We start from the raw sequence: 23,682 nt of genomic DNA on the forward strand, positions 1-23,682 counted from the left end.
TCCCCGAGTACCCTTGGCTAGCCCTGGGGTGTCCCTCAGCTAGTCCCAGGCACCCTCCAGCTAGCCCTGTGTGTCCCCCAGCTAGTCCCAGGCACTTCACAGATACTGCCAGGTGTCCCCCAGCTAGTCCTAGATGCCCCCAGACAGCCCAGGGTGCACCTCAGCTGGCCCTGGGTGTTCCCCAACTAGCCCTGCCTGTCCCCCACTAGCTCAGATGTCCCCCAGCTCTCTCCAAGTACCCCTGGCTAGTCCCAGGCATTCCTGGCGAGCCCTGGGGTGTCCCTCAGCTACTCCTAGGCACTCTCCAGCTAGCCCTCGGGTGCCCCTCAGCTACTCCTAGGCACCCTCCAGCTAGCCCTAGGCACCCTCCAGCTAGCCCTGGGGTGCCCCTCAGCTAGTCCTAGGCACCCTCCAGCTAGCCCTGGGGTGTCTCCCACTAGCCCTGGGTATCCCCCAGCTAGCCCCAGGCACTCCACAGATACTGCCAGGTGTCCCCCAGCTAGCCCTAGATGCTCCCAGGTGTACCCCACTAGCCCTGGGTGTCTCCCAGCTAGCCCCAGGCACTCCACAGATACTGGCAGGTGTCCCTCACTAGCCCAGGTGTCCCTCACTAGCCCAGGTGTCCCCCAGCTAGCCCCAGATGCTCCCAGTCACCCTCACGGTTAGCCCTGCTTGCCCCCAGCCAGCCCTGGCTGCCTGCGGGGGGCTGCAGAGCCCAGCCCCCAGCCGCTCTCCCTCTCATCCCACCTTGCCCGCGGTGGTCCCGGTCCCTGGGGGCTCCGGGGGGGCACAGCCCGGCCCGCACCCGCCTCCCCTTAACCCTGCCCCGGGCGGGGGCCGCCGCTGGCCCCGCCCTCCTCACGAAGCCACGCCCCCTCCAGCACAAACCCCGCCCATAAATACACTTAAGCCACGCCCACTGGGCGGGTCTATCCGCACACACCACGCCCCCTCCACTAAAGCCCCGCCCACGTACCATATATAGTCATTAAGCCACGCCCACGTGCGGGGTTAGCGGCCTAAGCCACGCCCCCGGCGCTAAGCCCCGCCCCCGACGCGGAAGTCTCGCGAGATCTGCGGGGCGGCACCGGCGGGATGTGCGGGGGCTGCGTGGGCACCGAGTACCCGGAGCGGGTAAGGCCGCGGCGGGCGGGGGGGGGCCGCGGTGCCCGCCCCGGCCCCGGCCCCGGCCCCGGCCCCGGCCCCGGCCCCGGCCCCGGCCCCGGTCCCGGCCCCGGCCCCAGCGCCGTGCTGCCGCCCTAGGGCACCACCTGCCTGGAGGGCGGCTCCTTCCTCCTCAACTTCGTGGGCTGCGCGCAGTGCGGCCGCCGGGACTTCGTGCTGCTCGGCAACCGCGCCGCCGGCCTGCACGGCGGGGACGAGATCGTCACCTACGACCGTGCGCCGGGGCGGGGCTGGGGGCTTTGGGGGGGGGGCTGACGGCTGGGGGGGACCCTTGGGGCCTGTGGCTCGAGGGTGGCCTGGGGGGACCTTGGGGGCCTGAGGGCTGGGGGGGCCCTTTGGGGTCAGGGGGGATCTTTGGGGCCTGGGGCTCGTGGGGGCCCTGAGGGCTGGGGGGGATGCTTGGGGCCTGGGGCTGGGGGGGACCTTTGGGGCCTGGGGCTTGGGGGGGGCCTGGGGCTCGTGGGGGCCCTTTGGGGTCAGGGGGGACCTTTGGGGCCTGGGGCTTGGGGGGGGCCTGGGGCTTGGGGGGGGGCCTGAGGGCTGAGGAGGCCCTTTGGGGTCTGGGGGAACCTTTGGGGCCTGGGGCTTGGGGGGGGCCTGGGGCTGGGGGGACCTTTGGGGCCTGGGGCTTGGGGGGCCCTTTGGGGCCTGGGGGGGATCTTTGGGGCCTGGGGCTCAGGGGGGGCCTGGGGCTGGGGGGGACCTTTGGGGCCTGGGGCTCAGGGGGGGCCTGGGGCTGGGGGGACCCTTGGGGCCTGGGGGGGATCTTTGGGGCCTGGGGCTCAGGGGGGGCCTGGGGCTGAGGGGGATCTTTGGGGCCTGGGGCTCGTGGGGCAGGACATGCCTGAGGGAGGGTTAATTTGGAGAGGGAAGATTTGGGGGCCTGATACTTGGGGGGGGGCCCTGGGGGTGGGGTGGTTGGTGGTCTTGAGGGGGCAGGGGCTGGGGAGGTGGTGCCCGGGGGGGATCTGAAGGCTTGGGGATGGGGGGGTGGCAAGGAGGTGATGGCTGTTAAGGGGGGGGTTAGGTGCTGGCGGGGGGGAAGTGGGGGGTTTGATGCTCTGGGACCCACCCTGAGGAGTGCAGGGGTCAGTGCCCCGGGGGTGAGGGTGGCACAGAGGGTGGGGGATACCCCAAGGACAGTGGCACCAGGGCTGGCAGCTGTGTCCCCTCAGCCCCTTAACCCGCTGTCCTCTCTCCTCCGCAGACCTGTGCAAGAACTGCCACCACCTGATCGCGCGCCACGAGTACACCTTCAGCGTGGTGGACGACTACCAGGTACACCCAGGGGAGCGGCGTGTCCCCCCCCCAGCCCCTCTGGGCCCCCCCGGAGATGTCCCTCTGCCTCCGGGTGTCCAGACCCACCCCGTGCCCAGGCAGCCCTGCTCATTCCTGCCTGCCCTGGAGGGAGCCAGGCTGCTTCAGAGGTGAGCCATGGTGCCAGCCTCGAAGGTTTCTGAGCCACATCCCTCTGCTGGGGGCTACCTGGAGCCCCATGGCACTAGTCCCTGCCTCATGGGGGACAGCCCAGCTCACCTCTGCTCCCCTGCGTGGGAGCAGCAGTGATGTGCGTGGTGCGGAGCAGCAAAAGGTGGCTGCGTGGCACAGGGCCCTGTGGCTCTCCCACCCCTCCTCCCTGGCACATCTCCTATTCAGCAGCTAAACGCTGGAAAATGGGCGAGGGGGAGCCAGGGGGGCTCATGGCGGGGGCTGAAACGAGATCCCCCAGCTCTGATTGCAATTGAGGATCGGGTGCCGGCCCTGGCTCACGTTTCCCTGGCTGTGCCCGCAGCGTGGGGCCGTGGCAGAGCGTGGCTCTGGCAGTGCCCCCCCGTCCTGTGCCACCGCAGGAGTACACCATGCTGTGCCTGCTCTGCGGCCGGGCCGAGGACTCCATCAGCATCCTGCCCGACGACCCCCGCCAGATGACCCCGCTCTTCTGAAGCCGGTTTGTACCCCTGGGACCTCCCTCCCTGCTCCCCACCGTGCAGCGCCGCGGCACCGGGACATCCCTGGATCCCTGGCACGGGCATCCCTGGGGACAGCACTGTCCCTTACGTGACTCTCTTCTCCAAACCTCCAGCCTGGATGATGCTCCCACGTGCCCGCTGCCCTGTGGCTCCAACCCCGGCTGCAGGGACGGGGTGAAGCACCACAGCCTGAGCCCCCCCTTGTGCTGAAGACCTGAAGGGGGCCCAGCATGTTGTCACCCCAAAAAGGGGTCCAAAAGGATGTCATGTCCCCCCCCATCCTGCCTCAGGAGCCCATGTGTGTGGGGCAATAAATGTGGTGTGTTACAGCTCGGTGGTGCAGGCAGGAGCGCTTTGAGGGTGGGCTTCACCCCCCCCTGGGCTCCCCATAGCTGGTGAAGGGTGTTGGGGGCCAGTGCAGGGGTCAGGGGGGCTTTTCCTAGCCCGGGAGCCTGTGGGATTCCTCCCCTGCATCCCAGACCCCGCTCTGCTCCTCGTGCTCTCCCCAACCCTGCTGAGAAGCGACTCAATGGGGTCACTGCACCCCCCCGGGGCCGGTTTCTCTGGGGTGGGAGGTGTAACCCAGCCCTGCCCCACCGGGGGATGCACGTTCCTGGGGTGGGAAGGAGCTGGGTGAGCCACGGCTGCCAAAATCACTCCCCTGGGGTGGGGTGGGGTGCTGCCTTTGGCACCCAGCCCCAGCAACGCCCGCGGGGAGCTCCTGGCACCTCTCCATCCCCGCAGCACCCATTTCCCGGATCCAGCACCCTGGGGCTGCTTCCTCCTGCCTTCCCCGGGGGGGGGTCTTGTCCCTGGCTGTCCCCCACAAACCACACGGACACGGGCGCGCTCCCTCCGGCTCGTTTATTGCCACCAAGCCCACGACGCCCCGGTGGCTCCGGCGCTCTGCCCCCATCGAGCCCCCTCCTTGTGGCAGTTTCAGAGGGGACCGTCACCCGGCGGAGAGCTGGGGCCATCCCGGGGGGGTGGCAAGTGGCAAAGAGTGGGGGGGACGCCGTAGCCAGCCCTACTTGGCCAGCTTGAGGAGGCGCTGGATGTCGGGCTCCAGCTGGGCGGTGGGCGTGCGGGGGCTGTAGCGGCGGAAAGGTTCCCCTTCGGGCCCCACGAGGAACTTCTCGAAGTTCCAGGAGATGTCGGAGCGCCTCACGGGGCTCCAGGTGAGGAAGCGGGGCTCGGCCATCAGCTGGGCCGCCTCGTCGGCCGGCGCGGGCAGGTGAGCCTTCAGGTAGGCGAAGACGGGGTGGGTGTCGTGCCCGTTCACCTGGCACTTCTGGAAGAGGGTGAAGTTGGGCTCGAAGCCCCCCCCCGGCCTCACGTGCTTCAGGCTGTTGAGGATCTCCTCGTTGGTGCCGTTCTCCTGCGGCGGGGAAGGAGAAAGATGGGGCTGTGCCACGTCCTCCCCCTGCCCTCCTCACACCACCGTGACTTACCTGGTAGCCAAACTGGTTGCAGGGGAAGCCCAGCACGACCAGGCGACGGGGGTAGCGGGCTTGGAGCTGGTTGAGCTGGGTGTAATCCCGCACCGTGGTGCCTCAGAGGGACGCCACGTTCTCGATGAGGACCACGCGGCCCCGGAAGACGTTGAAGTCCACCTTGTCCCCCTGCAAGGAGGTGGCACTCAGGTCGTAGAAGGACTTGGCGATGGGGACGCTCATGGCTGCGGGCGCGCGTGTGTCTGCCTCCCCCGGTGCCTCTGGGCGCACCTTAAGGGCTGCCTGGTGCCCACGTGATGTGCCAGCTCCAAAGGTCTCCTCGCCTCACGGTGACTTGGCAGAAACCGGAGCCATCCCGCCCGCTGGCACCCACCCAAGGCGGGGAGGAAGAGGCAGGGGAGGGCGCAGGTGGCGCGGGGCCGAGGTGATGCTCCTACCTGCCTCAATAATTCATGGCGTGGCACGGCCGCTCTGCCCCGTGCCCGCGCGCTGTGGGATGCCGCGGGGCTCGGTGCCACCAGCCTGGCACGGGCGGATGCTGAGGGCTGGGAACACCCCAGGCAGTCGGGGGATAACGGGACTCCGGGAGCTGGGGCTGTGCGGGGTGGAGGAGGTGGGGTGCCATGGGGCATGGGTGCCCCAGCGCGTCTCCTTCCCTGGGGCTGCCTTGGCGTCCCCCGTCACCCCTGGGGCCTCCTGTGCTTGCCACCCTGCGGCCTGCTGCCTTCCCCCAGTGCCCACCAGTCCCGGTGCCCACTGGTCCCAGTGCCAGCATCCACATCCAGCTCCTGCGCTGCCCACCACTGTCCTGGTACCCACCATCATCCTGGTGCCCACCATCCCAGTGTCCACCACCATCTCAGTGCCACCAGCATCTCAGTGCCACCAGCATCCTGGTGCCCACCATCCCAGTGTCATCAGCATCCCAGTGCCACCAGCATCTCAGTGCCACCAGCGTCCTGGTGCCCACCACCATCCTGGTGCCCACCATCCCAGTGCCACCAGCATCCCAGTGCCCACCACCATCCTGGTGCCCACCACCATCCTGGTGCCCACCATCCCAGTGCCCACCACCATCCCAGTGCACCAGCATCCTCATGCCCACTGTCCCAGTGCCACCAGCATTCTGGCGCCCACCATCCCAGTGCCCACCACCATCCCAGTGCCACCAGCATCCTGGCACCCACCATCCTAGTGACACCATCATCCTGGCGCCCACCATCCCAGTGCCACCAGCATCCTGGCACCCACCATCCCAGTGTCACCAGCAACCTGGCACCCACCATCCCAGTGCCACCAGCATCTTTGTGCCCACCATCCCAGTGCCCACCACCATCCTCTTTGACCGTGACAGCCCTGTCCCCACCGGGGCTGAGCCCAGCCGGGCAGCGGTGGTGGCCACGGTGCCCCACGGACCCGTCGCCCAGCCAGGAAACGGGACACCGTCGCGGTGGCAGCGGCACAGCCTCAATTATTGATACCCGCTCGGGTTGCCGCAGCCTGGCTCTGCCCGTGGCGGCCGCCCTGGTGTGCCAGGGGGCTCTGGTAGCTCACAGCCATCGTGCCACCACCATGCCCACAGCCCCCCGTGGCAGCACCAGAGCCACCGGCCACCTCCAGCATCACCTTTATTCTGCAAACCGTGTGTGTAAAACCAGGGGGGGGGTCCCACGGGCACAGGGTGGGCACAGTGCCACCACCATCCAGTGCCACCAGCATCCTGGCACCCACCATCCCAGTGCCACCAGCATCCTGGCGCCCACCATCCCAGTGCCCACCACCATCCCAGTGCCACCAGCACCCGTGACACCCCCCACCCCACCCCGCACACCGAGGGGGAGCACGGGTGCCGGGATAGGGGGCACCCCTGCCATGCCATCCCCACGGGGGGTCCTGGGTCACCCCCCACCCACTCCCCTCCATTGGGGACACCCCAATCCCGCACCATGTCCCCCCGCCCTGGCACAGCCCGGTTTGGGGGGGGGTCAGAGGGGGGGTCCAGGCTTCAACACCAGCAGGCTTTGGGGCTGTCCTCGCTGCCCAGGGGGGGCTGCTCCTCCTCGTCCAGGCGGGCCAGGGCGGGGGCACAGGGGGGTGCCCGCAGCCCCTCCAGCTCCTTGCGATGCGCCTGCAGCACCAGCTCCGTCAGCCGCGTGAAGGACTGCGGGAGAGGAGGGGGGGGGTGAGCTGGGGACCCCCCCCTGACCCCCCCAAACCCCCCCAGACCCCTCCCTGGCCCCCCCCGCACCTCCTTGATGTTGAGGTTGCTGCAGGCGCTGGTCTCGTAGAAATCCATCCCGTACTCCCTGGCCAGCTGCGGGGCGAGGGGGTGGCACCGTGATTTGGGGGGGGGTCACCACCCATGTCCCCCCGCCCAGGATGTGCACGGACAGACGGACGAGCTGTGCTGCCCGGGGGGAGTACGGGGGGGCTGGCGCAGGGGCATCCCCTGGGGCTGGGCACTGGGTGCAGGGGGCACAGGGGGGCACTAGGTGTTTTGGGGGGGGTCCCTGGCCATGCTGGGTGTGGGGGGGGCCCTGGGGATGCTCGGGGTGCAGGGGGGGGTCCCTGGACACAGGTAGGGCTGTGGGAGGGTTGTTGGGGTGCGAGGGGGTCTCGGGGGGGGGTCCCTGGCCATGCTGGGGGTGCGGGGGGGGGCTGGAGGTCCCCAGGGGGGGAACAGAGGGGGTAAGAACAGCACTGGGGGTGCACAGGCAGCGTGGGGGGGTCCCTCGACTCACTACGGGGTGCAGGAGCCTGTGGGGGGGGGTCCCTGGACACACTGGGGGCTGGGGGGGGCAGTTAGGGGTCCCTGGCTTCAGAGGAGACTGCAGGAGGGTGGGGGGTCCCTGGCCATGCTGGGGGGGGGGGGGGGGCCTGGGGATGCTCAGGGTGCAGGGGGGGTCCCTGGACACAGGTAGGGCTGTGGGAGGGTTGTTGGGGGTGCGAGGTGGTCTCGGGGGGGTCCCTGGCCATGCTGGGGGTGGGGGGGCCCTGGCTATGCTGGGGGTGCAGGGGGGGGCCTGGAGGTCCCCGGGGGGGGAACAGAGGGGGGTAAGAGCAGCACTGGGGGTGCACAGGCTGCATGGGGGGGTCCCTCGACTCACTACGGGGTGCAGGAGCCTGTGGGGGGGGGTCCCTGGACACACTGGGGGCTGGGGGGGTGGTTAGGGGTCCCTGGCTACAGAGGAGACTGCAGGAGGGTGGGGGGTCCCTGGCCATGCTGGGGGGGGGGGGGGCCCTGGGGATGCTGGGGGTGCAGGGGGGTCCCTGGGCACAGGTAGGGCTGCAGGAGGGTTGTTGGGGCTGCGAGGGGGTCTCGGGGGGGGGTCCTGGCCATGCTGGGGGTGCGGGGGGGGCCTGGAGGTCCCCAGGGGGGGAACAGAGGGGGTAAGAACAGCACTGGGGGTGCACAGGCAGCGTGGGGGGGTCCCTCGACTCACTACGGGGTGCAGGAGCCTGTGGGGGGGGGGTCCCTGGATACACTGGGGGCTGGGGGGGGGCGTTGGGGGTCCCTGGCTTCAGAGGAGACTGCAGGACGGTGGGGGGTCCCTGGCCATGCTGGGGGGGGGGGGCCCTGGGGATGCTCGGGGTGCAGGGTGGGTCCCTGGGCACAGGTAGGGCTGCAGGAGGGTTGTTGGGGTCCCTGAGGAGGGCAAAGGGGGCTCTGGGGGGGGGCCCTGGCCATGCTGGGGGTGCAGGGGGGCCTGGGGATGTTGGGGGTGCAGGGGGGGCCCTGTCCCCCCCCCCGGGGGCACCCACCAGCCCCCGCTCACCTGCAGCCCTTGCTCTTTGGCCACTTGCCTCTTGTGCTCCTCGTCCGCCTTGTTCCCGATGAGGATCTTCTGGACGCCGTCGGGCGCGTACTGGGAGGGAGGGGGCGGCGTGAGGACCCCCCCCACCACAGGGAGAGACCCCCCCCCAGACCCCCCCCCAGCACCCCCACCTCATCCACGTCGCTCGCCCACTTCACGATGTGCTGGTAGGAGCGTTCGCTGCCGATGTCGTACACCAGGAAGATGCCCTGTGAGGGGGGGGGGGGCATTTACACACACACCCTCCTCGTGCCTCAGTTTCCCCACCCCGCGCCGGGCCCCCCCGTACCTGTGCCCGCCGGTAGTACTGCTTGGTGATGGTCTGGTACCGCTCCTGGCCCGCTGTGTCCCTGCAGCCGGGGAGGGCAGGGGCAGTGCCACCACCAGCGGCATGAGTGTGGCAGGGCTCAGCCCCCACCCTGGGTGGCACCTAGCGGGGGTCAGACCCCCCCTTGCCCCCCTCGCTGGCACTCACCAGATCTGTATCCGCACCTTGATGCCATCCACCTCGATGGTCTTCATCTTGAAGTCGACGCCTGGCGTGGGGAGAGGTTACGGGGTGCCCCGGTGGCCCCCCATCACCGGTGCTGCTGTCACCAGGGTCCCTCCGGTGCCCTCACCCTCTCCTGGCCCACCCCGTGCTGCCAAACCAGGTGCCCACCCCGTGCCCAGAGCCGCAGCCCGGTGCCCCGGTAGCAGCCCGGTGCCCACAGCCGGTCCCAGGGCTGGCGGCTGGCCCTGGTGCTGGGTCACTGTGCGGGTGCTGGCCCCAGCCCCGGTGCTCCCCGTGCCCCCGGTTTCACCGTGCTGCGGTTCCCCAGTGCCCCCGGTTCCCCAGTGCCGCAGCTCCCTGGCACTCCTCATTTCCCGGTTTCCCGGTGCCGCGGCTGCCCGGTGCATCCCGTTCCCCGGTGCTCCCGGTTTCCCGGTGCCCTGGTGCCAGCGCTCCCTGGTGCCCCCAGTTTCCCGGTACCGCGGCTCCCCGGTGCTCATGGTTTCCCGGTGCTGCAGCTGCCCGGTGCTCCCGGTTCCCCGGTGCTCCCAGTTTCCCAGTGCTCCCGGTTCCCCGGTGCCCCCAGTTTCCCATTGTCGGGGCTGCCCAGCGTCCCAGTCCCCGGTTCCCCAGTGCTGCGGCTGCCCAGTGCCCCCGGTCTCCCAGTCCCCCCCGTGCCACGGCTGCCCAGTGCTCCCAGTTTCCCGGTACCGCAGCTCCCCGGTTGCCTCGTTCCCCGGTACCCCCGGTTTTCCGATGACCCTGTGCTACGGCTGCCCGGTGCTCCCGTTCCCCGGTGCTGCTGTTGCCCGGTGCCATGGCTTCCCGCTGCCCATGGTTTCCCGGTTCCCTGGTGCTGCGGCTGCCCGGTGCTCCCGTTCCCCGGTGCCATGGCTGCCCGGTTCCCCGGTGCCCATGGTTTTCCCGTTCCCCGTTGCCCACGGATTCTCGGTTCCCCGCTGCTGCAGCTGCCCGGTGTTCCCGGTTGTCCCATGCCACGGCTGCCCGGTGCCCCCCGTTCTCCCGTGCCACGGCTGCCCGGTGCTCCCGGTGTCACGGCTCTCCGGTTCCCCGGTGCCCACGGTTTTCCCGTTCCCCGTGCCCACCGTTCCCCGGTTCTCCTGGTTTCCCTGTTCCCTGGTGCTGCAGCTGCCCGGTGCCCACGGCTCCCTGGTTCCTCTAGTTTCCCTCTTCCCCGGTGCCGCTGATGCCCGGTGCTGCCCGGTTCTTCCGGTTGCCTGGCTGTCCCCGGTTCCCCCGCTCCCCGGTGCCGCTGCTGCCCGGTTCTCCCGGTTGCCCCGGTGCCCGTTTCTCCCGGTTGCCCCGCTCCCCGGTGCCGCTGCTGCCTGGTTCTCCCGGTTGTCCCCGCTTTCCCTGCTCCCCGGTGCCGCTGCTGCCCGTTTCTCCCGGTTGCCCGGTAGTCCCCAGTTCCCCCGCTCCCCGGTGCCGCTGCCGCCCGGTTGTCCCCGGTTCCCCCGCTCCGCGGTGCCGCTGCTGCCCGGTTCTCCCGGTTCCCACGGTTTCCCCGGTTCCCCCGCTCCGCGGTGCCGCTGCCGCCCGTCGCTCGCGGTCCCCCCGCCCCGGTACCGATGGTGGAGATGTGGGCGGGGTGGAACTGGTTGTCGGTGAAGCGGCAGAGCAGGCAGGTCTTGCCCACGCCCGAGTCCCCCAGCAGCAGCAGCCGGAACAGCACGTCGTACTGCTTGGCCATGGCGGGCCGGGCCGGGCCGGGCCGCGCCGCCGCTGCCGCCGCGACCGGGGGCGGGAACGCGCCGCCGCCGCCGCCGCCGCCGCGCCGGGCTGGCACCGGGGCGGGGCGGGGGCGGGCACCGGGGGAACGGGGAGGGGGGGACACGGGGGATGCACCGGGGGATGCTCTGGGGAACGGGGAGGGGGCGACACGGGGGATGCACCGGGGGATGCACCGGAGGGATGCACCGGAGGGAACGGGGAGGGGACACGGGGGATGCACCGGGGGATGCACCGGAGGGATGCACCGGAGGGAACGGGGAGGGGACACGGGGGATGCACCGGGGGATGAACCGGAGGGAACGGGGAGGGGACTCGGGAGATGCACCGGGGGATGAACCGGGGTGAACGGGGAGGGGACACGGGGGATGCACCGGGGGGAACGGGGAGGGGACACGGGGGATGCACCGGAGAGAACGGGCAGGGGGCGACACGGGGGATGCACCGGGGGATGCTCTGGGGAACGGGAAGGGGCACGGGGGATACACCGGGGGATGCACCGGGGAGAACGGGGAGGAGACACGGGGGATGCACCGGGGGGAACGGGGAGGAGACACGGGAGATGCACCGGAGGATGAGCCGGGGGGAACGGAGCGGGGGACACGGGGGATGCACCGGGGGATGCACCGGGGGGAGCGGGGAGGGGACACGGGGGATGCTCTGGGGACCGGGGAGGGGACACGGGGGATGCACCGGGAGATGCTCTGGGGAACGGGGAGGGGACACGGGGGATGAACCGGGGGATGCACCGGGGGATGCTCTGGGGAACGGGGAGGGGACACGGGGGATGAACCGGGGGATGCACCGGGGGATGCTCTGGGGAACGGTGGGGGGCACGGGGGATGCAGCAGGGGACACGGGCAGGGATACGCTCCGGGGCACCGCGGGGGACACGGAGGGGGCAGAGTGACGGGCAGCCAGGGGTACACCAGGGGACACTGTTGGGGACACCGGGAGATGCTCCGGGGCACCGGGGGGGGACACGGGGGGTGCAGCGGGGGACACACGGGGATGCCCTGGGGAATATGGGGAGGGGACATCTGGGGATGCACTGGGGACCCCCCCAAGGAGAGCGTGGGGAACACAGGGGGAACGGCCGGGGTGCAGCAGGGGACACTGGGTGACATGGGGAGCTGTGCAGGGGAGGCCCAGGGGACCCTCACGGAGGGACTGGGGGGAGCACCCAGGGGACACTGGGGTGTCCCCAGGGCTGAGGATGGAGCAGGGCAGGGGGCGGCAGGGGCCCCGGGGCAGAGCGGGGCAGCCCCACGGGCAGGGCCGCAGTGGGTGCTGGGGTGCGGTGCTGGGGTGCAGTGTTGGGTGCTGGGATGCGGTGCTGGGAGCTGGGGTGAGGTGCTGGGTGCTGGGGTGCAGCGCTGGGTGCAGAGCTGGGTGCTGGGGTGCGGTGCTGGGTGCTGGGGTGCGGTGTTGGGTGCTGGGGTGCGGTGCTGGGTGCTGGGGTGCAGTGTTGAGTGCTGGGGTGTGATGCTGGGTGCTGGGATGCGGTGCTGGGATGCAGTGCTGGGTGCTGGGGTGCGGTGCTGGGTGCTGGGGTGCGGTGCTGGGGTGCAGCACTGGGTGCTGGGGTGCAGTGCTGGGTGCTGGGATGCAGTGCTGGGTGCTGGGGTGCGGTGCTGGGTGCAGTGTTGGGTGCTGGGGTGCAGTGCTGGGATGCAGTGTTGGGGTGCATTGTTGGGTGCTCGGGTGCGGTGCTGGGTGCTGGGATGCGGTGTTGGGTGCTGGGGTGTGGTGTTGGGTGCTGGGGTGCAGCGTTGGGGTGCGGTGCTGGGTGCTGGGGTGCAGCACTGGGTGCTGCGGTGCAGTGTTGGGTGCTGGGGTGCGGTGCTGGGATGCAGCGCTGGGTGCTGGGGTGCGGTGTTGGGTGCAGCGCTGGGTGCTGGGGTGCAGTGTTGGGTGCTGGGTGCGGTGTTGGGTGCTGGGGTGCAGTGTTGGGTGCTGGGTGCAGTGCTGGGTGCTGGGGTGCGGTGCTGGGGTGCAGCGCTGGGTGTAGGGGTGCAGTGTTGGGTGCTGGGGTGCAGTGTTGGGTGCTGGGGTGCGGGGCTGGGATGCAGCGCTGGGTGCTGGGGTGCGGTGTTGGGTGCAGCGCTGGGTGCTGGGGTGCAGTGTTGGGTGCTGGGTGCGGTGTTGGGTGCTGGGGTGCAGTGTTGGGTGCTGGGTGCAGTGCTGGGTGCTGGGGTGCGGTGCTGGGGTGCAGCGCTGGGTGTAGGGGTGCAGTGTTGGGTGCTGGGTGCAGCGCTGGGTGTAGGGGTGCAGTGTTGGGTGCTGGGGTGCGGTGTTGGGTGCTGGGGTGCGGTGTTGGGTGCTGGGGTGCAGTGCTGGGTGCTGGGGTGCGGTGCTGGGTGCGGTGCTGGGTGCCGCGGGGTGCTGATACAACACGGCCCCGCGCCGCCGTGCCGCCGTGCCGCGGTGTGACGACGCAGCGCTGCGGGGTGATGACGCGTGCAGTGACGCCACAAGGCAGCGCAGCGCAGTGCAGCGTGACGTCACGCCGCGGTGACGTACCGCAGCCGCGCGGTAACGCAGCTCCCGCCCTCCCGGCCGCTCCCCCGCGCATGCGCGCCCGCGCCGGGCGGTGGCGGGGCGGGGCTCGGCGGGGCCGGGGGCGGGGCCGGGGGCGGGGCCGCGTGTCCCCGCCCGGCCGCCGTCGCCCCGCTGCCCCCGCCGGCGCGAGCCGCCCGCAGCATGGCGGGAGCGTCCCCCCCTCCCAGCCCGGGCCGGCGGCGGCGGCTGCGGGACGACGGACTGCGGACCGCCACCTCCGCCGAGCAGGTGCGGGACGGGGGCGCCGAGCGGGCTGGGAGGGGGGCGGCCTGGGTGGGGGGCGCCGTGGGGCTGGGCCATGGGGCTGGGTCATGGGGCTGGGCCGTGGGGCGCCGTGGGGCTGGGGTATGGGGTGCTGTGGGGCTGGCTCTGAGGGTGCCGTGGGGCTGGCTCTGAGGGTGCCATGGGGTTGGCTCTGAGTGTGCTGGGCTGCCATGGGGCTGGGGTATGGGGTGCCATGGGGCTGGGGTATGGGGTGCCGTGGGGCTGGGTCACGGGGTGCCATGGGGCTGGCTCTGAGGGTGCTGGGCTGCCATGGGGCTGGGTCATGGGGTGCCGTGGGGCTGGGTCATGGGGTGCTGTGGGGCTGGGCCATGGGGTGCCGTGGGGCTGGGGTATGGGGTGCCATGGGGCTGGCTCTGAGTGTGCTGGGCTACCATGTGGCTGGGCCATGGGGTGCCATGGGGCTAGGGTATGGGGTGCCGTGGGGCTGGGGTATGGGGTGCTGTGGGGTTGGCTCTGAGTGTGCTGGGCTGCCATGGGGCTGGGGTATGGGGTGCCATGGAGCTGGGCCGTGGGGTGCCATGGGGCTGGCTCTGAGGGTGCCGTGGGGCTGGGCCGTGGGGTGCCGTGGGGCTGGGCCGTGGGGTGCCATGGGGCTGTCTGAGGGTGCCATGGGGGTGGCTCTGAGGGTGCTGTGGGGCTGGGGTATGGGGTGCCATGGGGCTGGCTCTGAGGGTGCCATGGGGCTGGCTCTGAGTGTGCTGGGCTACCATGGGGCTGGGCCATGGGGTGCCATGGGGCTGGGCCATGAGGTGCCGTGTGGCTGGGGTATGGGGTGCCATGGAGCTGGGCCGTGGGGTGCCATGGGGCTGGCTCTGAGGGTGCTGGGCTGCCGTGGGGCTGGGGTATGGGGTGCCGTGGGGCTGGGCCGTGGGGTGCCGTGGGGCTGGCTCTGAGGGTGCCAAGCCGCCGTGGGGCTGGGTGATCCCCACCCCAGTTCCTCCCCACGCAGCTGCTGGCCCCACACCAGCCACTCGGGCACCCAGGGTTTCGGGGGGGGCTCCCAGGGGACACCCACGGGGGCTGTGACAGCTGTCACCCAGGGTCGGGCTACCCCCCTGTGCCCCCTCGGGGAGGGCGCGGGGGTCCCGGGGCACAGCCAGACCCCCCTCCCCGCTCAGGCCGAGCCTCACCCTGCGACGCCGCCACCGCTCCCCCGGGCACCGGGACGGGCCCTGGCGGGGTGAAGGGTGACACCCGCGTTTCTCAATCCGGGGGGGTCTCGCCGGGGGCCGGGGCTGCCCGTGTCCTGCAGGCCGGGGTGTTTTCTGGAGGATTACCCCAGCCTGGGACGGCGCCAGCGGGGGGTTAAGCTCAAGCCTAAAACGGGGGGACGGTGCCACAAGTCCCCGGTTAAGGCCTAAGGCCGCGGCATTTTACGTGGAGGTCCCCGGGACGAAGCAAACTCTGTCCCTAAACCCGCTGCCTTTGAAAAGCCCGAGCGGACGGTGCTGAGTCCCCGCCGGTGCTGAGTCCCCCCCTAATCCCGGGCACAAAGCTCCTCGGCAGCTCCTGCTAAGCCGCTCCGGGGGCAGGAGGCACTGAGTGGCTTTCGGTGGCTTTGCTTTTCCCAGTGCTACCAGTACCGGGAGGCAGCTAAAGCCCTGGGATGGGGACGGGGCCTCCCCTGGCCGGGCTGGGAGCCGTGGGGGGGGCCACTGACTTTGGGAAGGGCAGTGCCACTTCTCTGAGCTCAACCGTGGCCTTTGTGTCCCCCCGGCGCAGACCAAGGTGGAAGACATCGTGCAGGAGGTCTTTGACGCCTGCAAGACGAACCATCACGCCTCGCCGTAAGTTCCTGCTGCTGCAGAAACCCTCGATAACGATAAATAAACAAACGCCTCCCCTAAACCAGTGACCGCCGGTGGCCCCCCTCGGCTGGCACGTTGCCTGCTGAGCCCTGCCTGTCTTCCAGATTCCTCCTGCAGCGGGCGAAGCACTTCCATTACCTGAAGCGAGGCCTCCGGCAGCTCACCGAAGCCTACGAGGTACCCGCTGTGCCGGCTGTCCTGCCCCAGGGCTGCCCCCTCCCTGCTCTGCCCTCCTTCGCCCTGGAGTTGCCACCGGGCATTTGCCATCCCCGATCTGTCACTGCCAGCCCCGGGGCAGACGCAGCAGTTCCAAGTGTCCCCTTGGGTCACGCTTGTCCCCCCGCCGTGATGCTCTGGAGCAGCAGCTCTTGGGGCTCTCCTGCCTGCACCCAGAGCTCTGCCCGCTCCTGCCCGCACCCCCTGCCACCCTGACTGTGCCCTCTGGTGCCCGCAGTGTCTGGATGCCAGCCGCCCCTGGCTCTGCTACTGGATCCTGCACAGCCTCGAGCTGCTGGACGAGCCCATTCCCCAGTCGGTCGCCTCCGAGTAAGCGGCACCGGTGCGGTGAGAGCTGCTGGGGAGGGGGGGGACACACACAACGGCAGCCTGGTGACCCCCACCACCAAGCTGGCCGCAGCCGGAGGCCCCACGGGCCACCCGCGTGATGGCGGAGGTGCCACCTCCCGCCGTCCCCGCGCTGGCAGGAGCACAGGAGGGCTTTGTGTCCCCCGCCACCGTCAATGCCGCCTATTCTTCCGGCCGGCGCCTCGTGACGGATGGAGATGGGGGGGGGGAGAACCCCCGGCCTTGACCTTGGCGGGGGCGCCGGGGGGTTTAACGGGGGGCGAGGAGGGGTCTCCTTCGCCTGGGTGGGCAGTATCACCCCACCGGGTGCTGAGGGGTGCGGTTGGGGGGTGCTGAGCCCCTTCCCCACTGTGCCCCCCCCAGTGTCTGCCAGTTCCTGAGCCGCTGCCAGAGCCCCCAGGGTGGTTTTGGGGGGGGTCCGGGCCAGCACCCCCACCTCGCCCCCACCTACGCCGCCGTCAACGCGCTCTGCATCATCGGCACGGAGGAGGCGTTCGGCGTCATCGACAGGTACGGGCAGCGCGGTGGCGGTGCCGGGGGGGAGGGTCTGGCCAGCCGGTGGGGAGCAGGATCTGTGCCCCCCCCTCACAGCCCGCTGGCCCCCGCAGGAAGAAGCTGCTGGAATACCTGCACTCGCTGAAGCAGCCTGACGGCTCCTTCCTCATGCACGTCGGCGGCGAGGTGGACGTGAGGTGGGTGAGCACCGTGGTGGGGTGGGGTGGGGGGGCTCTGCCGTGGTGGGGGGGAGCCGGTGCCGCGGTCCTGAGCGCCCACCGCCTCCCCCAGGAGCGCCTACTGCGCCGCCTCCGTGGCCTCGCTGACCAACGTCCTCACGCCCGCGCTCTTCGCCGGGACGGCTGAATGGATAGCGAGGTGAGAGGAGGGGTGGTGGGGCAGGGGGGGCAGCCCCTCGCCTCGGTGCCATCCCGCTGCTGCCCCGTGCAGGTGCCAGAACTGGGAGGGTGGCATCGGCGGGGTGCCGGGCATGGAGGCCCACGGCGGGTACACCTTCTGCGGCGTGGCTGCCTTGGTCATCCTCAAGAAGGAACATCTCCTGAACCTCCGCAGCTTGCTGGTGAGCACCACCACGACCCCTCGGCTCTCCTGGTGCTGGGGGGGGTCCCAGGTGCTTGGGGGGGGTCCCTGTCCTCACCCTGCTCCTCTCTGTCCCACACAGCACTGGGTGACCGGCCGGCAGATGCGCTTTGAGGGCGGCTTCCAGGGCCGCTGCAACAAGCTGGTGGATGGTTGTTACTCGTTCTGGCAAGCCGGCCTCCTGCCCCTGCTGCACCGTGCCCTCCACGCCAGGGGTGAGTTGGCTGTGGGCAAGGGGCTCCCGGCTTCCTCTGCCACCAAAACGGCCTCTCCAGGGATTTTAGCGAGGGAACAGCGCATGGGGTAACTCAGGTGTCCCCATGTCCCTGCTGGGGCCCTCGTGTGTCCCCGCAGCTTTTTGGCAGCAAGGTTACTGGGTCCAGTTCTGGGCCCCGCACTTCAAGATGTTGAGGTGTTGGAGCGAGTGCAGAGGAGGGCGACCAAGCTGGTGAAGGGTCTGGAGGGTCTGACCTACGAGGAACGGCTGAGGGAGCTGGGGGTGTTTAGCCTGGAGAAGAGGAGGCTCAGAGGTGACCTTAGTGCAGTCTACAACTACCTGAAGGGAGGTTGGAGCGGGGTGGGAGTCAGCCTCTTCTCCCAGGCAACCAGCGCTAGGACAAGAGGACACAGCCTCAAGCTTGGCCAGGGGAGGGTCAGGTTGGACATTAGGAAGCATTTCTTCTCAGCAAGGGTCATTAGCCATTGGAAGGGGCTGCCCAGGGAGGTGGTGGAGTCACCATCTCTGGAGGGGTTTAAGAAAAGCCTGGCCATGGCACTTAGTGCCCTGGTCTAGTTGCCATGGTGGTGTCAGGGCAATGGTTGGACTCGATGAGCCCAGAGGGCTCTTCCAACCTCATTGATTCGGTGACTGGGGTGTGCAGGAAGACCCCCGGGGTTGGGGGTTTGTCACCCCCCCAGGTGTCTCACTGCCTCCCCCCCTCCAGGCGACACAGCCCTCAGCATGTCGCGCTGGATGTTCGACCAGTCGGCGCTGCAGGAATACATCCTCCTGTGCTGCCAGTGCCCGGCCGGGGGGCTGCTCGACAAGCCGGGCAAGTGCGTACCAGCTCGAGGAGGGGGGGGGCTGCTGGGTGCCCCGGGTCAGCACCCCACTCTCCCCCCACCCTTGCCCCCAGGTCCCGGGATTTCTACCACACCTGCTACTGCCTGAGCGGCCTGGCCATCGCCCAGCACTTCGGCAGCGGCGACCTCCACCACGAGGTGGTCCTGGGGGTCCCCGAGAACCGCCTGGTAGGTGCTGGGCATGGCCGTGGGGGGTGCCAGGGCGGGCAGGGCTGAGCTGCCTGTCCTCCACCACGCCACGAAAAGACATTAACCTCCTCTTGTCTCTCTCTCTGGCAGCAGGCCACGCACCCTGTCTACAACATCACCCCAGACAAGGTGGTGAGAGCGGTGATGCACTTCTTGCAGCAGCCTGTGCCCGGCCTGGAGCCGGCGGGCGCTGCTGATTAGGGGTGGGGGGGGGTCCTGCTTGCCCCCCCCGGACTGTGCGGAGCAGCCCTGCCCCGGGGCTCACGGGGAGCTGCCCCGGCGTCTCGGCGCAGAGGGGCAGAGCGAGGTCCTCAGGGTGTGCTAGCAATACCAAAAACCGGCCTGCCCCGAGGCCACCGGCTCCTGCCGCCGCCGTGCCGGGCGCCCCGCTGTCCCCCCGGCAGGAGCTGAGCTGGCTGAGGGGGGGCACGGGGCCGTGGCGGAGCTTTTGGCATCAATAAACCACAACTGACACCTACTATGTCCTGTGCGCAGGGAGGGCACGGAGCTGCCGCCGACGGTGGCCCTGGGGATGCAGGGCAGGAGGTGACACCGACCTCGGGGCCACCTCCCGCCCCAAGAACGCGTGGGAAGGATAAAATAAGTTGGCTTTTTTTTTTTTTATTATTATTTATAGTCTTATAGTAAAGGGAAGCCTTAACTTGCAAGACAACTCTGGGTAGTATGTACAACATACCTTAGATCCATGGAATGACATTAAAACGGGGGCCGGGGGGGCACCTACGGGGCAGGGACGGGACACTATAGAGGTCAGAAAAATGCCACGGAGGTGGGGAGGGGGCCGGGGGAGGCGAAGGAGAAGGAAAAGGGGGCAGGATGCCCACGCAGATCACCCGGCCCGGCCCCCCTCGGCGCTGCAGGGTGGAGGGGGGGGTGTGGGTGCTGCCCCCCACCCTGGCTCCCCGCGGGCGCTGGGGGCAGGTGGAATTGCACACGCGAGAAAATAAATAGCGAGACCCCCCCCGGTGCTGGTGGGGGCAGCTCCCCTCAGGGCCTGGCCTTTTTTTGGGGGGGGTGGGCACAGGGGGGTGCTGCCCGGCTCCTGCACAGCCTCACCCTTCAGCTCAGGGCTGCCGTGGTCCCCGGGTATAAATAGAAATGCTCATATAAAACCAGAGGGGCGAGGGGCTGGCTAGTTGTGGAGGGGGCCGGGGACATCTCGTGGCCCCCACATCCCCCCCCCAAGTCTGTCGGGCGGGCGCTGCGAGGCCCTGCCTGGCCCGCTCCCCCCCGGGCCGGTGCGGGTAGAGCGGGGAAAGGGCTGGGAAGCTGCAGTCCCAGAGCCTCTACGAGAGAAGGGAGAGAGTCCTCACGCAGCCGGCGGGCGGGCGGGCGGGGGGCCGGCGGCGGCGGCGCCGGGGGGGCCTAACTGGCCTCCATGCGCAGCTTCTTCCTGCTCTGCGGCTCGTCGGGCTCCGAGTCGGAGCTGGAGTCGGAGCCGCCGTCGAAAGCGGAGATGGCGCTGCCCTTGGCGTTGGTGTAGAGGCTGTTGTCCGTCGAGGGGTAGTTGGCCTGAAGCTGGGCGCTCGACCGAGCCTTCTCCAACGCACGCACTGCAAGGCAGGGCCACCGCGTCACCCACCCCGGGGTGACCTGTCACCCCGTGTCCTATGGGACACCCACCCCCCTCCCAGCTCACCCTGGGTGACCTGTCACCCCCCACCCCCGTGTCCTATGGGACACCCACCCCCCTCCCAGCTCACCCTGGGTGACCTGTCACCCCCCACCCCCATGTCTATGGGACACCCACCCCTCCCAGCTCACCCTGGGTGACCTGTCACCCCCACCCCCGTGTCCTATGGGACGCCCACCCCCCTCCCAGCTCACCCTGGGTAACCTGTCACCCCCCAACCCCGTGTCCTATGGGACACCCACCCCTCTCAGCTCACCCTGGGTGACCTGTCACCCCCCACCCCCGTGTCTATGGGACACCCACCCCTCCCAGCTCACCCTGGGTGACCTGTCACCCCCCACCCCCGTGTCCTACGGGACACCCACCCCCATCCAGCTCACCCTGGGTGACCTGTCACCCCCCACCCCCATGTCCTATGGGACACCCACCCCCCATCCAGCTCACCCTGGGTGACCTGTCACCCCCCAACCCCGTGTCTATGGGACACCCACCCCTCCCAGCTCACCCTGGGTGACCTGTCACCCCCCACCCCCGTGTCCTACGGGACACCCACCCCCATCCAGCTCACCCTGGGTGACCTGTCACCCCCCACCCCCGTGTCTATGGGACACCCACCCCTCCCAGCTCACCCTGGGTGACCTGTCACCCCCCACCCCCGTGTCCTACGGGACACCCACCCCCATCCAGCTCACCCTGGGTGACCTGTCACCCCCCACCCCCATGTCCTATGGGACACCCACCCCCCATCCAGCTCACCCTGGGTGACCTGTCACCCCCCAACCCCATGTCTATGGGACACCCACCCCTCCCAGCTCACCCTGGGTGACCTGTCACCCCCCAACCCCGTGTCTATGGGGACACCCACCCCTCCCAGCTCACCCTGGGTGACCTGTCACCCCCCACCCCCATGTCCTATGGGACACCCACCCCCCATCCAGCTCACCCTGGGTGACCTGTCACCCCCCAACCCCATGTCTATGGGACACCCACCCCTCCCAGCTCACCCTGGGTGACCTGTCACCCCCCAACCCCGTGTCTATGGGACACCCACCCCTCCCAGCTCACCCTGGGTGACCTGTCACCCCCCAACCCCGTGTCTATGGGACACCCACCCCTCCCAGCTCACCCTGGGTGACCTGTCACCCCCCAACCCCGTGTCCTATGGGACACCCACCCCTCCCAGCTCACCCTGGGTGACCTGTCACCCCCCAACCCCGTGTCCTACGGGACACCCACCCCCATCCAGCTCACCCTGGGTGACCTATCACCCCCCAACCCCATGTCTATGGGACACCCCCCCCTCCCAGCTCACCCTGGGTGACCTGTCACCCCCACCCCCGTGTCCTATGGGACACCCACCCCTCCCAGCTCACCGTGGGTGACCTGTCACCCCCAACCCCGTGTCCTATGGGACACCCACCCCCCTCCCAGCTCACCCTGCTGCTCCAGGAGAGCGTTTTGCCTCTTGAGGTCGTCGATGTCCTGCTGGTGCGTGTGGTTTTTCCGGCGCATGTACTGGATGTACTCTGTGGCTTTGTCCAGGATTTGGGCCCGGGATGCCTGTTGCAATAGTGGGAAAAGCCAGAGGCGAGATAAAGACCTTGCCCCTGGGGTGGGGGGTGGAAAACCAACGGGGTTTCGTCTGCCCCGTCCCATCCGTGGCGCAGCAGAAAGGATTTCACCGTTGCCACCGTGGGAACCGGTGCCCAGCTCTTGTCCCCACCGGGGACCCAAGTGGGGATGCCCGTGGTGGGGCAGTGCCTTGCTGGCACCAGGAAGGGTCATTTCTGGACCCCGCTGATGGTGCTGAGAGAGCCAGCCCCCACCAAAACGTCCCCCACGGCGACATCCCAGTATGAGAAGTCACCACGAGGGTGCTGCCAGCCCCACCACCGCTATCCCCCGTGGCAGAGCCCGGAAGATCCAGCCCCACCAGATGGATTCGCTTCCTCCCTCCACCTTCCCAAAACCCCAGGCGGTGCCCGAGGCCGGGGTGCACGACCTGCCCCTGGGGAATGCCACTGGGCAGGGCCTGCGGGCAGGGAACCAGCTCAGCCGTGGAAAGCCCTGTCCAGCTTGGGTGCCACGGGCCGGGCTCCCACCGCGCTCCATACACTCACCTTCTCTCCCTGGAGGGAGGGGACGGAGTCCCGCAGGCTGTGGAAGCTGTCCTTGATGTGGTCCCTGCGCTTGCGCTCCAGCGCGTTGTGATGAGCCCGTTTGTCGGCCTGCGAGGGGGGGGGGCACCACCGTGAGACCCCCGAGCCGGTGGGGGGGCTCAGCCGAAGCCCCCGGGCCCTCCTCAACGGCTCCACGGCAGTGGGAGGGTGTGGGGAGGAGGCGCCTCCCCTCACTTTCGGTTTCCCCGGGGCTTCCTGCTGCCGGGGCAGCCCCGAGCCCCGCCGGGGGGGGGCAGAGCTGGGGATGGGGGGCCCGGCATGGCCCCAGGGGAGGGGAGCACCTCGCAGCCCTCTGTCCTGCCCCCCCTGCCCCCCAGGACACGCCCCCCCCTCCCCAACCAGACACAGGCTCCCCCCATCTGCCCTCTGCCAAGAAAAACAGCCCCCCCCCCCCCGCATACACCCCCAAAATGTGGCCCCACACCCCCCCCACCAGTGACAGCCCCCCCAGGGGAGACGGCTCCACAGATGCCCCCATATAGCTGCCCCCAAAAGACACAAACCCCACAGCTGTCACCCCCCCCATGAGCCCCAGCCCCGCAGATGCCCCCCTAAACACCCCCCTCCAACCCCACAGGTGCGTGTGTCCCCCAAACCCCAGCCCCACAGACCCCCCCCACAAGCCCCAGCCCCACAGGATCCCCCCTAAAGTCACCCCCCCCCAAACACCCCCACAACAGACATGGCCCCACAGGTGTGTGTGTCCCAAACCCCAGCCCCACAAGTCCCCCCCCTCAAGAGCCTCAACCCCACACATTCCCCCCCCCAAAAGACACAAACCCCACAGCTGTCACCCCCCCCCATGAGCCCCAGCCCCACAGATGCCCCCCTAAACACCCCCCCCAACCCCACAGGTGCGTGTGTCCCCCAGCCCCACAGATCCACCCCATAGACCCCCCCTAAAGTCACCCCCCTCCCCAAAACACCCCCCCCCCCCCCCCGCGCAGGCGCACCGCCCCCCCCCGCCCCTCTCGCCCCCACGTGCTCCCGGTACCGGGGAGGGGGGGGGAGCTGCAGCAACGTACCGCGGACTGAAACCTCGGCTGCTCCTCCTGAGGGGCCCGGTGAGGAGGAGGAGGAAGAGGAAGGTGAAGGCGGAGAGAGGGAACCGGGAACCGGGGCCGTGAGGGAGGGGAAGGAGAGAGAGAAACCAAACGTTACCCCCCCCACCACCGTTACCCCTTCCCCGGCGCTGGGGGGTGGCAGGGGGGTGTTGTCCCGGTGACGGGGCCCGACTCACGTCGCTCTCCACCTCGATGTCATCGTTGTCGCTCATCGCTGGAAACCGGCCCGGTGGCAGCCGCCGGGGCCCGCGCCGCCGCCGCCACAACAACAGCCCGCAGCGCGCATGCGCCGCCGCCGGCACACGTGACAGCGCGCACCCCCGCCGTTACCCCAGCGCGGGGGATTGTGGGTGATGGAGTCCGCGGAGGGGGCGGCAACCGGCGCCACACCCGGGCGGGGACTACAACTCCCGGCGTGCACCGCGCGGGGCGCGGTGCACGCCGGGAGTTGTAGTCCCCGCCCGGGTGTGGCGCTTCCCCTCATGGAGGGTGGTGAGGCCGCGACGACGCG

General features: G+C 69.8%; 5 protein-coding genes across 7 annotated transcripts; 2 read left to right on the forward strand and 3 right to left on the reverse strand.

Moving 5' to 3' along the window:
- Positions 1-1,062: 1,062 nt before the first annotated feature.
- On the forward strand, positions 1,063-3,484 carry CHURC1 (churchill domain containing 1). The gene is made up of 5 exons (XM_068397843.1): positions 1,063-1,134; positions 1,264-1,399; positions 2,393-2,463; positions 3,036-3,133; positions 3,269-3,484. The coding sequence occupies exons 1-4, from the start codon at positions 1,096-1,098 to the stop codon at positions 3,126-3,128; spliced, it is 339 nt and encodes a 112-aa protein (XP_068253944.1). The 5' UTR covers positions 1,063-1,095; the 3' UTR covers positions 3,129-3,133; positions 3,269-3,484.
- Positions 3,485-4,004: 520 nt separating this feature from the next.
- On the reverse strand, positions 4,005-4,886 carry GPX2 (glutathione peroxidase 2). Its single transcript, XM_068397821.1, has 2 exons — positions 4,607-4,886; positions 4,005-4,533 (listed from the first exon to the last, which is right to left on the reverse strand). Exons 1-2 carry the CDS (start codon positions 4,829-4,831, stop codon positions 4,183-4,185), a joined length of 576 nt encoding a protein of 191 aa, XP_068253922.1. The 5' UTR covers positions 4,832-4,886; the 3' UTR covers positions 4,005-4,182.
- A 1,422-nt stretch (positions 4,887-6,308) lies between these two features.
- Positions 6,309-10,628, reverse strand: RAB15 (RAB15, member RAS oncogene family). The gene is made up of 7 exons (XM_068397820.1): positions 10,505-10,628; positions 8,900-8,960; positions 8,714-8,774; positions 8,556-8,633; positions 8,386-8,475; positions 6,858-6,923; positions 6,309-6,770 (listed from the first exon to the last, which is right to left on the reverse strand). The coding sequence occupies exons 1-7, from the start codon at positions 10,626-10,628 to the stop codon at positions 6,615-6,617; spliced, it is 636 nt and encodes a 211-aa protein (XP_068253921.1). The 3' UTR covers positions 6,309-6,614.
- Positions 10,629-13,335: 2,707 nt separating this feature from the next.
- FNTB (farnesyltransferase, CAAX box, subunit beta) lies at positions 13,336-18,751 on the forward strand. Of its 2 annotated transcripts, none has more exons than XM_068397763.1 (12): positions 13,336-13,456; positions 15,236-15,300; positions 15,426-15,498; positions 15,776-15,867; positions 16,270-16,416; positions 16,515-16,598; positions 16,693-16,779; positions 16,852-16,981; positions 17,084-17,216; positions 17,946-18,057; positions 18,138-18,252; positions 18,364-18,751. In XM_068397763.1, exons 1-12 carry the CDS (start codon positions 13,370-13,372, stop codon positions 18,472-18,474), a joined length of 1,236 nt encoding a protein of 411 aa, XP_068253864.1. In that variant the 5' UTR covers positions 13,336-13,369; the 3' UTR covers positions 18,475-18,751. The 2 variants fall into 2 exon arrangements, with proteins under 2 accessions (XP_068253864.1, XP_068253865.1); XM_068397764.1 differs by having other exon boundaries at positions 18,367-18,751.
- An 825-nt stretch (positions 18,752-19,576) lies between these two features.
- Positions 19,577-23,456, reverse strand: MAX (MYC associated factor X). 2 transcript variants are annotated; one of them, XM_068397825.1, is made up of 5 exons: positions 23,348-23,456; positions 23,133-23,159; positions 22,048-22,155; positions 21,364-21,493; positions 19,577-19,847 (listed from the first exon to the last, which is right to left on the reverse strand). In XM_068397825.1, the coding sequence occupies exons 1-5, from the start codon at positions 23,381-23,383 to the stop codon at positions 19,660-19,662; spliced, it is 489 nt and encodes a 162-aa protein (XP_068253926.1). In that variant the 5' UTR covers positions 23,384-23,456; the 3' UTR covers positions 19,577-19,659. The 2 variants fall into 2 exon arrangements, with proteins under 2 accessions (XP_068253926.1, XP_068253925.1); XM_068397824.1 differs by having other exon boundaries at positions 21,364-21,487; positions 23,348-23,398.
- Positions 23,457-23,682: the final 226 nt, after the last annotated feature.

The sequence above is a fragment of the Nyctibius grandis genome, chromosome 4 (assembly GCF_013368605.1).
Source record: "Nyctibius grandis isolate bNycGra1 chromosome 4, bNycGra1.pri, whole genome shotgun sequence".
In the NCBI taxonomy this organism is placed as follows: domain Eukaryota; kingdom Metazoa; phylum Chordata; class Aves; order Nyctibiiformes; family Nyctibiidae; genus Nyctibius; species Nyctibius grandis.